A 12396-nucleotide genomic window follows, 5' to 3' on the forward strand; every position below is an offset into this window, starting at 1 on the left:
TTGGTGAATGTGGACATCAGCTCAACAGTTCCCTTGGTCCCAGCAATTACTGCCAACCATTTGGGGAGAAACCCAGCTGTCCTGTTTTTATTTTGGCAGAACTTTGTGATAAAACAACTCCTTTTCATACAGACAGGCCCTGCTTTGGAGTAGCTCATGTGGCTGCTGGAAGGGAGGGGGCAGTGTTATTTATGTCCCTGCACGGTGTGCCTCGTGGTGGGGAGAAAATCAGTCACTCAGGAGCTTTTATGAACAGGGACAGCTTTGGTCACTGCCTTGGGCTGGCTGGCACCTGGCAGTGTGGGCAGCCCACCCCAGGCTGTGCTCCTGACCTGTGTGGAATGCCCACTGTGTGGACTTCATTTCACTGCCTGCTGAGCTGTCCTGGGCTGCTTTTTGGAGTCTCAGCTCCCACCTGTGCCCTGAGCAGTGGCACCTGACACCAAATCCTGCCCTGGGCTCTGCTGGCACAGGAGCAGTATGACAGGGACCTCAGCTTTGTGCCACACAAGGTCTGCCCAGGGCTCTGGAGGCTGCACTTAGGTAACCCACACAATGCCCACTCAGCATTTATCAGTCCCAGGCTGTTGTCCAGCTCCATTTCCAGGTGTCTTTGCAGAGAGGAACAGCTTTGGTTGCTTTGCCCTCTGGCTGCTGGTCCAGCTGTGCCAGCCTCCCTGCCCAAAAGGATTCTTCCCAGCTTTCCTTCCTGCCTCATCTCCTGACCCATCACAGCAGGGCTGGACCTTGTGCCATGTTGCCCCTGAAGTGTCCAAGCTCTCAGCCTCGAGCTGCTGCAGGGACTTTGTCCTGCTGTCTCTGAAAATGGGGAATTAAACTCTCTAACACTATAATTTCAAGATTAGAAAGTGGCAATGTTTTATTTCAGCCCTAGGCACGTGGGGCATAATTCCCTATTACACGCACCACACCATGCTCACAGACCAGCTTACATCTATGTAGCTTTTACATATCCAATACATTTCCCCAGACTCATACCTATATGCTAAACATTCCCTGAATTTTTTGCATGTTTAAATCACTTCTCAGAGTTTATTTGCATTGGAGAGGAGTTCTTATGAGGGTCTTGGGTAGTTGTTTGGGGAAAATCCCATTTCTCCAACTATTTTTTGGTCACAGACCAAAAATGCTTCTTCTCTTTGAATGCATCCCATCGCTGTTGTGATAAATACATTTTTTATTCTTGGCTTTACAAAAATATTAAGATGAATGCTATATGTATAATGTTAAAATAACTTTGCTTTTATTTCTGCTATTAACAAAAAACTTAGACACAGTAGTAGTGGTAGCTGATACAGTTATGAGTGAACTGTCTGTAGGGTTGGGATAACATCCAGTGAACATGTAATGAGGATCCTGCTATTGATATGCCAACTATCAGCATCTGCCATTTGAAAGAAGTATGTGCCAAGGCCCAGACTGGAAGTGATAAGGAGAAGAAGCCAAAACCACAGCCAGGAAACACACATGCTCTAAAAAAGCAGACCCAAGGAGGGGCCATGCAAAATAGTTCCTGGAATATGTGAACTAGTGTACGGGAAATATGAATATATATAAGGATCTATGAGTATGCAACAAGCTGATGTAATGGAAAAGGTATTTAAGGGGCATGCCCGAATGTAAAGGTGTGCTCTTGACTGAGTGCCAAGACGCACCCACGCTTTGCTTTACTGTCTTAGTCTCCTATTGTACTTTATTAAACTTTTTAAATTTTCACAGGAGAGTGAACATGTTTTTCACACTGTGGTCTGACCAAGATATTAGTTTCTGACCAAGATACTAGTTTTACGAGTATTGCTCAGTCTTTATGGCTGAGATAACCCAAGGCACACAGGACAGAGCCCTGTCCGGTAAACCAAAAGGACTTCCAAAAGATTTAAATAAACACAACTTATAGACACTTTTTTTATCAACACTGAGACAGCCAACGCTCCTAGGCAGATGGCCCTGAGAAGAAGGAAGCTGGAGGGAGGGGAAGGATGACACTCCCTTGCAAAAGAGAGGAAACAGCAGCTTTTAGCCCACGGGCTATCCTCGTCACTGCCTTCGGTTTCGCTTCCCAGTAGAACTCTGATCGCAGCCCTGCCCGCAGCTGCAGCGCCATGGCCCAGGCGCGGGCTATGGCCGGGCTGAAGGAAGAGCTGACCTGTCCCATCTGCCTGGAGGTCTACAAGGAGCCCGTGGCCGTGGGCTGCAGCCACAGCTTCTGCAGGGACTGCCTCAAGCAGGCGCTGCGAGCCCAGCAGAGCCCGGCCCGCTGCCCGCTCTGCCACTCGCCCGCGCAGGAGCTGCGGCCCAACTTCCACCTCCGCAGCATCGTGCAGAGGTTCATGGAGGCTCCCGCGCACCACGAGGAGGAACAGCAGGAAGGGCAAGGCAAGGAGAAGGAGGTCCAGTGTGATTTCTGCCTCCAGGACCCCCAGCCCGCAGTGAAGACGTGCCTGAGCTGCGAAGCCTCGCTGTGCCAAGCGCACCTGAGCAGGCACAACAGCAAGAACGACCAGAAGGGCCATGTGCTGGTGGAGCCCTGCCATGAGCAGCTTTTGGCTGAGAGGAGATGCCCCCAGCACGGCAAATTGCTGGAGTGCTTCTGTGAGGATGACCGGGAGTGCATCTGCGTCCTCTGCTCCGTCATCTCCCACAAAAACCACAAGATCGTCGGCTTGGAGGAGGCTTTCAGGGCAGCCCAGGTAAGAGGCGGCTGGGGCGGGGGGACTGGCATGGATTGCACCAGGGAAAGCCCAGAGAGCTGCCCCTGGCACAGGGCATTCCCAGCATGGGGCTATATTGCAGTCCTGGGCTTTCATCCTTAGTTTTGTCCCACATTCTCTCTGGGTTTAGCCCTTGAGATATAAAACAAGATGTTATAAATGCTTTTTTTCCCCCTCCTGTGGGAAGAGTTTGGCCAAACTGGTGGGACTGAGTGCTCATGTAAGGTTTTAGTCCTTGCTGCACCTCCAAGGCAGAGATGTGCCTGAGCTGCACTTATGCAAAGATAATTAATGACAGAGTAACAGAAAGAAAGGTGCCAACAGGGAAATAGCTTTATAGGTGGTCGTGCACATGAACAGTTTTCAGCCTGAAATTGTTGTCTTTTTCCTTGTAATTGTGGTCTTTCTTCAGGGATAAAACCTTCCAGTGAACCTTTATCTACTGATTTGTCCTGAGAGCATGCAATGAGCAAACCCTTAGCAAGTCTAGCTTAACCCCTGTGGATAAAACTGCTGGTCCCGTGCATTCTGCCAGTCCTATCCTCATATCTCCTTCTGGTGCTCTTTGTAGGCAGCTTTTCCTGGGACTCTGGAAACACTGAAAAACCATGAAGCTGCAGTGGATAAAGCCATAGCAAACCTGCTGAAACAAAAGGAGGGACTAAAGGTTTGTTTCAAGCTCCCCTGTCACCTTGGGGTGGTTGCTTGCTGGTAAATGATGAGACAGAGTTTTCATTTGCCCTTCCCCTGATCATGGATTCTGAAGGTTTTTTAGTTGCTGGGTGGTTTCTCGTGTATTTTTGAGGTTTCTTCTTTGGGGAAGGATGATGCATAACTTCTTTACCTGTCTGGGAGGTCCATTCTCAGTTAGCTTGAAAGTCTGTGCCTCCTGTTGAGTGGCTGGGGTGTGGTTTTTATTTTTCCAACCTTCAACATTTAGTTACTTCTTTCATCCCAGAAAAAAGACAGATTTTTATGTGAGGGAGAGCTGATGTGGAAAATGTCCCTTACAAATTTGAAATTGTTTTCCTAATAGACTGATGTGAGCCAGCGGAGGGAACAGCTGGAGAGCCTGTTCAGGAAGATGTATACGGAGCTAGAGAAGAAAAAAGGGGAAGTCCTGAAAGTTCTCAGTGACTACAAGGAGGAACAGCTTTCCAAGATTCAGTCTGTGATGGATAATCACAAGAGCATGAAGGATTTGGCCAGCCAGGATGTTCAGGAGCTGGAGGCTCTGAGAAATCAGAAGGACACCCTTCTTTTCACCAAGGTACCTACCAGCATCCCCCTTCGCAGAGACACACAGCTCCAGGGCTGGCCTGCCCTGTGCTAATTCTGCTTCCAAAATGTCTTTCCAGGCTTTTTCAGCACTGGAAGGCAGGTAAGTGTTGCCGAGGTTGGATGTCTGTCCTGCCGGTGTGGACGAGGGCACGGAGCGCGCGGTCAGCGAGCCGCAGGCAGCAGCGAGGCCGGCAGGAGTGTGGCTGTGCTGGACGGGAGGGAGCTCTGCACAGGGCTCAGGACAGGCTGGAGCCACGGGCAGCACTGGCAGGATCAGTGAGGCAAAGTGCCAGGTCCTGCACTGTGCTCACAACAGCCTCATGCAGTTCCAGGATGGGCAGCAGTGACTGCAAAGCTGCCTGGCAGGAAAGCAACTGGGAATGCCGTTCAGCGTTGGCTGAACGTGAGCTCAGGTGTGCCCAGGTGGGCAGAGGGCACTGGCACCTGGCCTGGCTCAGCAATAGTGTGGCCAGTGACTGTACCCTGTGCTGGCACTGCTGAGGGCACAGCAAGAGAGCTGTGTTCAGTTCTGGTCCCCTCAGAGGAAGAGAGATGTGGAGGGGCTGGAGCGTGCCCAGGGAAGGGAATGGAGCTGAGGAGGGGCTGGTACAGCTGAGAGGGCTGGAAAGGGGCTCAGCCTGGAGCAAAGGAGGCTCAGGGGGGACCTTGTGGCTCTGCACAGCTCCTGCCAGGAGGGGACAGCCAGGGGGGTCGGGCTACTGTTCCCAGGAACACGGACAGGAGGAGAGGGAACGGCCTCAGGCTGGGCCAGGGCAGCCTCAGGGTGGACATCAGCAGGAATTTCCCCATGGAAATGGTGCTCAGGCCTTGGAACTGCCCAGGGAGTTTTGGATCCCTATCCCTGGGGTGTCCAAGAAAGGCCTGGAGGTGACACTTGTTTCTCTGGGCTGGGGACAAGGTGGGCATTGGTCACAGCTCGGACTCGATGGCCTTGGAGGTCTTTTCCCACCTCTGTGGTTCTGTGATTCCTTCTGCATGTTTTAGGAAATGCAGGCCACTTCCTAGCATGGATGGTGTGATGGTGCCAAAGCCACTCATTACTTTGGATAAACCAACAATAGATGCTGTTCTGAGACTTTTCCAACAATTCCTGTCAAACATGGAGGTCTCCTTTAAGCAGCCATCACCTTCAGGATATGGAGCAGCACCTACTGGTAAGTGCTCATTTCACCATGAAGGCAAGATGGGAAAGTCAGTAAAATGTGTAAAAAAGGACTAAAATGAGGCACCAAGTACAGCGAGTACCTCTAGAAGTGCTAATTGCTCACACTGTATGCTCATTTGCACATGTGTGTGCAGCAGTGGGAGCTGGTCCTGGATTCAGGGCTTTGGGGCATGCCTTGAATACTCCTCGCTAAAGCAGGCTAGGGATGAAGGGGCTGGGAAGTGCCAGGAGTTTTCTGGGAGCATTAAGAGAAGATAATAGGAATAATCCTGTAGTATCCCTTTGATTCAAGGGGAAAGTTGAGAACTTATCCCAGCAGCAGTAGGGTGGAGGTTGCTTAGGACATAAATAATCTGCCCTTTCTGTGTAAATACTTACAGTCCTGTCGTGGTTTAATGTAGTTTGGCTGTTAATTGGGGAGGGAATCCACAAGCTGCACAAATGCTTCCCTATGGGACCTTGGCAGCTTCCTTCGGCCCTAACAAAACCAATCAGCTGGCTAATTTTGAATATGGACACCCAGTTAAACCACTTAAGGGAGCTGATTATGCCTCTCTGAAATCCCATTTAAAGACTAACCAGCCCCAAAGAAACTCTCTTGCTTCTGGCATTTGAACAGGTCCCCAGCCGCTGGCCGGGCCAGGCCTTGAGATGCCGCGCGCCGTGTCGCACGGCTTTGTTGGGATTTCCCCCTCCGCTGATTTCCAGCCAGGGCTGCTGAACCCTGACTCCGAGACCTTGCGAGAGGAGCTGGTACAAGCCATAAGAGCCAGTGGCACCGTCGTCATCCCCGCGTCATGGCCGTCAGGTGGCCAAGATGGCGTGGCCAGGATCGTGGGGGTCGGGGCAGGACTGCCCGGCCAAGATCGGCACGAGTGGTCAGTGCCGCAGGGTCATCTCGGCCCGCGTGCCCAAGGACGTCTGTTTAGGCGGCGTTAGCCAGCAGTTCTCTGGGCTGGACCAACGTGGTGGTCGCAGCTTTTCTTTTTTCAGCACCCCTCATGGAGAAAAGGCACAGACTGGAGCCAGCAGCCAGCATGGCTTGCGTGGTGCCGGCAGCAAGAGACACGGCTATTCCCCCCAATGAGATCAACCTTTCAGTCCTGCAGAACTCTATAAAACTTGTTTTAATTGATAAAGCTTGAGAACAAACAAACCTACAAACACCTCTTCCCTCCCAAACCAGAAAAAGAAAAGGGTGGAGACACGTAGAGACAAAAACATGGAGACAACAAGCTCAGTGAAGAAGGCGTCAAATCCCAGATGGGAGGAGGTGGAGGAGATGCCTTAATCTTGGGCTGAAATTCTCTTGTAAGGCTATGGTGAAGGTATAATTGATACATCAGGCTTTTTTCCCCCCTGTAACTCATGGAATGCATTGGGGAGATGTAGTGTTCTAACCACAGCTGTGAGCAGAGGCACCCGTGCTGAAGCAAGCAGATGTTGGAGTAGCTGTGATCCAATGAGAAGCTTGAGCAAAGAGAGATGAGAAACCTTGCCCCAGGGATAGGAGAAGAAAACCTCTGTTTCCAGAGATAAGAGAACTTTTGTTTCTATACTAGAACAGCTCATCCTTAAAATTTCACCCCAATGAGCTGAAATGGCCCATGTTGGTAGTTGTGGAAAGACTGCATAACCAAAAGGAGGGACTTCATAACTGCAGGTTTCCAGGTGGTTGCTATTTGTGAAAATTAAACGACAAGAGAACTGTTTCTTGTGGAAAAGTCTCCATGGCATGGCAAGAGAGACTGTACCAAAGTGAACTGAAAAAAGACTATTTTAGAGGTGGTAAACTGACTGAAAGTTCCAGGCTGTGTCTCTTTACGTTGTCAGTGGGAAAGAAAAGAACAGTGGAGGAGGAGAAGTGTTCTGAAGGTTTATTCTGATTCTTTCTTGGTTTTATTAGTTCTGTTAATAAAGTTTTCTTTATACCCTTAAAAGTTTTGAGCCTGCTTTGCTCTCCTCATAATTGTTACCTGGAAGTAGAAAATGAATAAATAATTCTAGTGGATGCACTGGCATTTGGCTGGCACTAAACCCACTGTAACTTCTTAGCAATGCTTTGTAAGCTCAGCCTACAGTCCCAGGGCTGTGCACAGTGGACACTTGTCTGACTGAACTGGTGAAATTAGGGTTCCCTGGGTACTGCTCTCTGCATGGTGCTTCAGCCCTCGCTGCAGTGAGCCTCAAGTCAGGACAGAGGCAGACTCCAAATCTCCACAATTATCTGTTAATCATAATATATCTTATTACCTTTAGGTTTTGTTCTGCCTGGCTGGCAGTGGGGCTGTGCCAGGGCCAGGAGGGTGGCAGAGGCTCCCAGCTGCCAGGGATGCAGCTACTGCCTGGGAATATTGCTGAGTGTTGCTGTTTTAAGTGTGGCTTCTCCCAGTTTAAGTCATGCAGGGAAAACCTGGGCTCAGCACTCTGACATCCAGAGGTGCCACTGCCACAGGACCCTCCTGAAGAAACTCCAGACGGAGTGGGTGAAAAATGAAGCTGGGCCTGCTCCTCTAAATTTCTGGAGTGGAGAATTATTCCCTATTGCATATGCCACACTTTGCTAACAGAGTAGCTTAAATCTATGTAGCTTTTACATATCCAGTACATTTCCCCAAACTCATACCTATATGTTGAACACTCCCTGAATTTTCTGCATGTTTAAATCACATCTCGGGTATTATTTTCATTGGAGAAAAAGAAATATTTTTTTCTGAGACAAGGCAATGTTCTACTTGGAAGCAGCTTGTCAAATATGTTATAAAATATTACTTTATTTTACAGTAAGTGAAACTTTTTCATCTTCTTTATTCCTACTGCAGGAAAGCATTGTTGAGAAGGAGCAACATACATACATATTTGAGAATTTTGATTCTGTTAGGCCCAGATGTAAGGGAGATGTGAAAAACAGATGTCAGAACTGAGATGGAAAGAAAAACCTAAATATTATCCAAAACTACCTCTAGTAATGAGAACCTGCCACGTGTTTCAATCTCCCCTCCCACCTTGAATTCAAATAAATTCTTTAACATAGGACAATTTTTCTGTAAGTACTAAGAATTAACATGAACATAATAAAATCTCCAACTGCTGCTGCATTGCAAACTGTGGGCTGTATTATCTCATGGGTCTGATTATTTTTGCACGATGATTTGTGGTGACTCTGTTGTCACTATGTGGCTGAAGAACCAAATAAATGGCTCTAGGTACACGTAAGCAAGGCTGGAGGGTTTCATACCATCACCAGGAATTAGTTGTTGAGAGCATTTTTTGTGGGTAGACTCCCAAAAAATCAAGGCTGAAGTTCTCTGTGCTTTTACAGGACTTGTGGCTACAGCTCTGTTCTGCCACATGTGATAATCAACACACACCTGATTTCAGGGATTAAAAATAAACACATGTCCTGGCTTGTAAAATAAGCATGTATTCTATTGCCATCTGTTGGAGTTTGAGCAGTTTTCTTATCTCTTCCAAGAACAATGTCTCCCTCCGGGGAGATCTTTTCTGTTAATGGCCATTAATGACTCACGGCATGGCTGGGAAAGTTCCATCAGCCCATGGTGAGATGCTCCGCCCAGAGGGAGGAGCCAAGCATTCCTACCTGCATAAAATCAGCATTTTTTGGGACATCAGAACAGCCCTTTGCTGGACTCCCAAAGGAGCAGCCTTCTTCTCTGCTGGATCCCCAGAGGAAGACCAGGCCCATCTACTCCATCACCAGAGCTTCAGAGAAAACTCCACCCTTCTCCAGATCCCTGCTCCAGCAGCATTTCATCTGCCACTCCAGGAGGAGCAGACACCATTTAACTGGACTGTTCCCAACACCCTGACTCCTCAGGGTGTCAGGTTTCTGACTCTATCACTAGTTTTGTTTGCACTAATTACTTTTTTTTTTTCATTTTTATTTTGTTTTTTTCCTAGTAAAAAACTGTTATTCCCATTCCCATATCTTTGCCTGAGAGCCTTTTTTAAAATTGTGGTAACTGGGAGGGATGGGGTTTACCTTTTCCATTTCACAGGAGGCTTTTGCCTTCTTTCACAGACTCCTGTCTTTTCAAACCGAGACAACGCAGCAGCCCATCTCAGATTGAGGGTAACATCTCTCTTCCTGGTTTAAATGGATTTTCCCAGCTGTGCTGCGTGCTCAGCCCTGGCTCTGCTGCACCCATCAATTGTCAGCATAACAGAAAGTGCGTGGCCAAATTTCGGGAGCTCAGCGGTTGCTCAAGGTGACTTTGCAAATATTCCTTCCTGCTCTCAGCCACTCAGATGAGGCAAAAGAATTGAGCCTTGTCCTTCAGCACTTCCCTGACCCGGGCTTCTCTCTGGCTGCATCTGAAGGAGCTGGGAGCAGCCAGTGCAGGTCAGTGCTGCTGCTGCTGCTGCTGCAGAGTCCTGCAGTGCTGCAAACCCCTGCAGGCAGCAGCCCTCACTCAAACCTGGGGTTTGTAATCCTGCTGCAGGCTCGCAAAGCTTTTGGGTGAAAATGAGAATCTAGGAAAGTGGAAATTCTGAGTTGGGTGCTAGATTTCTGAGTTGATGGTGCAGTTTAATTCCCCCATACGTTTGCTTGTTTGCAAAGAGACTCATCGGAATTTGTGACTTGTTTTAATGTTCCATGATTTAGCCTTGAGGAAGCAAAGACCTGAAAGACTGGTTGAAAGCAGCATGAGAAAACACACAGAATCCAGCAATTATTTGATTAAGCCTTCTAACACACATCAACACTGAAAATTTTATCAGCTAATTATTTCTAGATTTTAGGTGACAACATTGGACTGTGACACACAGTGAAAGTGCAGCAATTCTGCACAGATGTTAGTGCAGAACACTTTTTCTTGATTGCAGTGTAATTGTGACATGCACAGTCCTGAGATAAGGACAGAACTTATTTCTTTTTGATATCTTTATGGCTTAAGTATTTTGATCACCTGAGAACTCTGATTCATTGCATCTTTCCTTTTGTATTACGCCCTCTCACCTCCAAGCACTCAATTTTTACTTGGCATTTGTCTCATCCTTGATGGAAGCTTTTAAAAGCCGCTCATTTTAGCTCTTCTTTTTTGATTTTGCCAAGAACTGGATGATGTGACTGAATTAAATTAAATGCATTTCAAGCATTAGGATGGGCCTCTTCCTGTTACTTAGTCTGATGAGTTTTCTAAGTCAGACCTGCCACACGTAGACCTCTGTGTGTGTGACATTAATTAGGGCCTCCCAAGCCCATCAGGTCAGGGTGGGGAGGAAGGTTTGTCCCAGCTCTGATAGAACTCACAGGGGGGAACCAGGCAGTTCCATCTTCTCCATCTCCAAACTTCATGCAAGAATGTGCAAATTCAGGCCTGAATCTCAGTGCAGTGTGAGCTGCAGAGGGAGGGAAGGGCAAGGAGAGTGAATAACTGATTTTTAACCACTTTCAGCATAACTCAGCCTTCCTCCCACGGAGCTGTACCAGCAGAACCAGGGCACGGGACTGAAGGCAGGAGGCTCCTTACACACAAGGCTGGGAGCCAGGTGGCACAAAGCAGCTGAGAGCTGGGGGAAATCCCAGGCTGCCTTTATCTGCTGAGTGATAACGTGGAGCTGGGAGCCTGGGAAAGACTGGGAAGAGCCAGGGAGAGGCACTGCCTGTGGGGTTTATGGCCAGAGGGCTGATAACAGCACCACAGGCAGAGCAATGTGCCAGGTGGCACCAGGGCACCGTGGGGCTGGACAAAAGGCAAGGAGGGAGGGCTCCCAGGGCTGCCCAGGAGTATCTGCTCGGGGGAACAAAGCATTTCCAGGATCATTTTGCAGTCTGACCAACTGGCCTGTGGAGATTTGATAGCCCAGAGGTGATGTGGTGATCTGGAGAAGCAGCAGGTTTGCCAGGCAGGCTGAGTGGGATGGGCAGGTGGCACATGCTGGCATTTGTGTGTCAGCTAACCCCAGCTCCTTGGCAGGAGATTCTGGAGCATGAGGAACCCAAAGGCTCATTTCTCCAAGGCCAAAGGTTTCCTCAGCACAGAAATATATTAACAATAAAGCTTAATATACCTCAAGAAGAGGAAAGCAGTTGGAAGTGAAATTATTTAATTACCTTAAATAATTGATTGGATTTTTTCCACCCACTTTAGACAAAATCAGTCTAAAAGTAAGAAGAAAAAAAGACTATTTTTTTTTTTTTTTAGCTTCAGAAATATAATGTTTGGGGTTTTTTTTCTTTTTATATCATGTTCCAAGAAGATATTATTTCCCTGTTTCTTCCATGAAGATGTGATGTATTGGATGATCCAAGTTTTCCACAGCCTGTGCTTCTAGAACAAGAATGAAAATGCTGGAACACTCGTTGCTTGGGTTTGTCATTTCTAATTAGGATTCTGCAGAGTCCCTGCACAATGCTTTGAATGCTTTTGTCATAGATGTCTCTCCTCCCAAGGTTTTGCTCTGGTTGTCTTGGAGTCACCATATACTTCAAACTCAATTGAAACTTCTCTGGAGGTCCCTAAAGGGATTGGGAAGTCGGTCACTGATGTTTTTGACAATGGACAGGGGAGAAGGAAGGAGCTCTTCTATTTCCATAGCAATTGCCTGTTCTGGTTACCATGACATCTAATAAACCCTCATGGAGAAGGGAAATGTTTTCTATGGAAATATTCAGTATTTCTACAGGAAGATTTACAGCATTTGCTTAACACTGAAAGACAAGAGCATGAATTCTGCAGACTTGCAGTTGGCTTCATTTGCTCCAGCTGTGTATTGATGGGGGTTTGTGACAGTTTGCATTTGAGGTTCCACCTGGAACGCAAATATTGGGCAATGTTTGACTTCAGATGAAACGTCTGCTTTTCTGTGTGACCGGGAAAGGGAAGGCAGCCAGGGCTGGGCATGGCCCCTCCGACCTTGAACCTGCAGCCCAGAGACCTTAACAGAAACCTGGCATTTTTAATACCCACATTGCCAAGGATCCTTCAATCCTTCCCAGCTGTTTGATGAATCCCAGCGGTATCCCAGAGCAAAAAGGCACCAGAGAGCGCCACGGTTCCTCACCTGCACAAGGTTTCATCTCGCTTCACCTGCCATTATCACTTCACCTGCCATTACCAACCCTATACTTTCAATTTAAAAGGTCTGAGTGCAAAGTAAAGGAGCAGGAGGAGCAGCCTTTTCCCGGCTGCCCCCGCGGGATCCCCGGGGAAGCGCCCCGGGGCCAGGGGG

At 48.1% G+C, this 12396-nt stretch overlaps 1 protein-coding gene across 1 annotated transcript; it reads left to right on the plus strand.

The window, feature by feature from the left end:
• The first annotated feature begins 1613 nt into the window (after positions 1-1613).
• On the plus strand, positions 1614-9145 carry LOC110479709 (E3 ubiquitin/ISG15 ligase TRIM25). The gene is made up of 6 exons (XM_021547185.3): positions 1614-2711; positions 3304-3399; positions 3769-4002; positions 4091-4113; positions 5019-5188; positions 5819-9145. Exons 1-6 carry the CDS (start codon positions 2124-2126, stop codon positions 6136-6138), a joined length of 1431 nt encoding a protein of 476 aa, XP_021402860.3. The 5' UTR covers positions 1614-2123; the 3' UTR covers positions 6139-9145.
• Positions 9146-12396: the final 3251 nt, after the last annotated feature.

The sequence above is a fragment of the Lonchura striata genome, chromosome 13 (assembly GCF_050655825.1).
Source record: "Lonchura striata isolate lonStrDom1 chromosome 13, ASM5065582v1, whole genome shotgun sequence".
NCBI classification, from domain to species: Eukaryota; Metazoa; Chordata; class Aves; order Passeriformes; family Estrildidae; genus Lonchura; species Lonchura striata.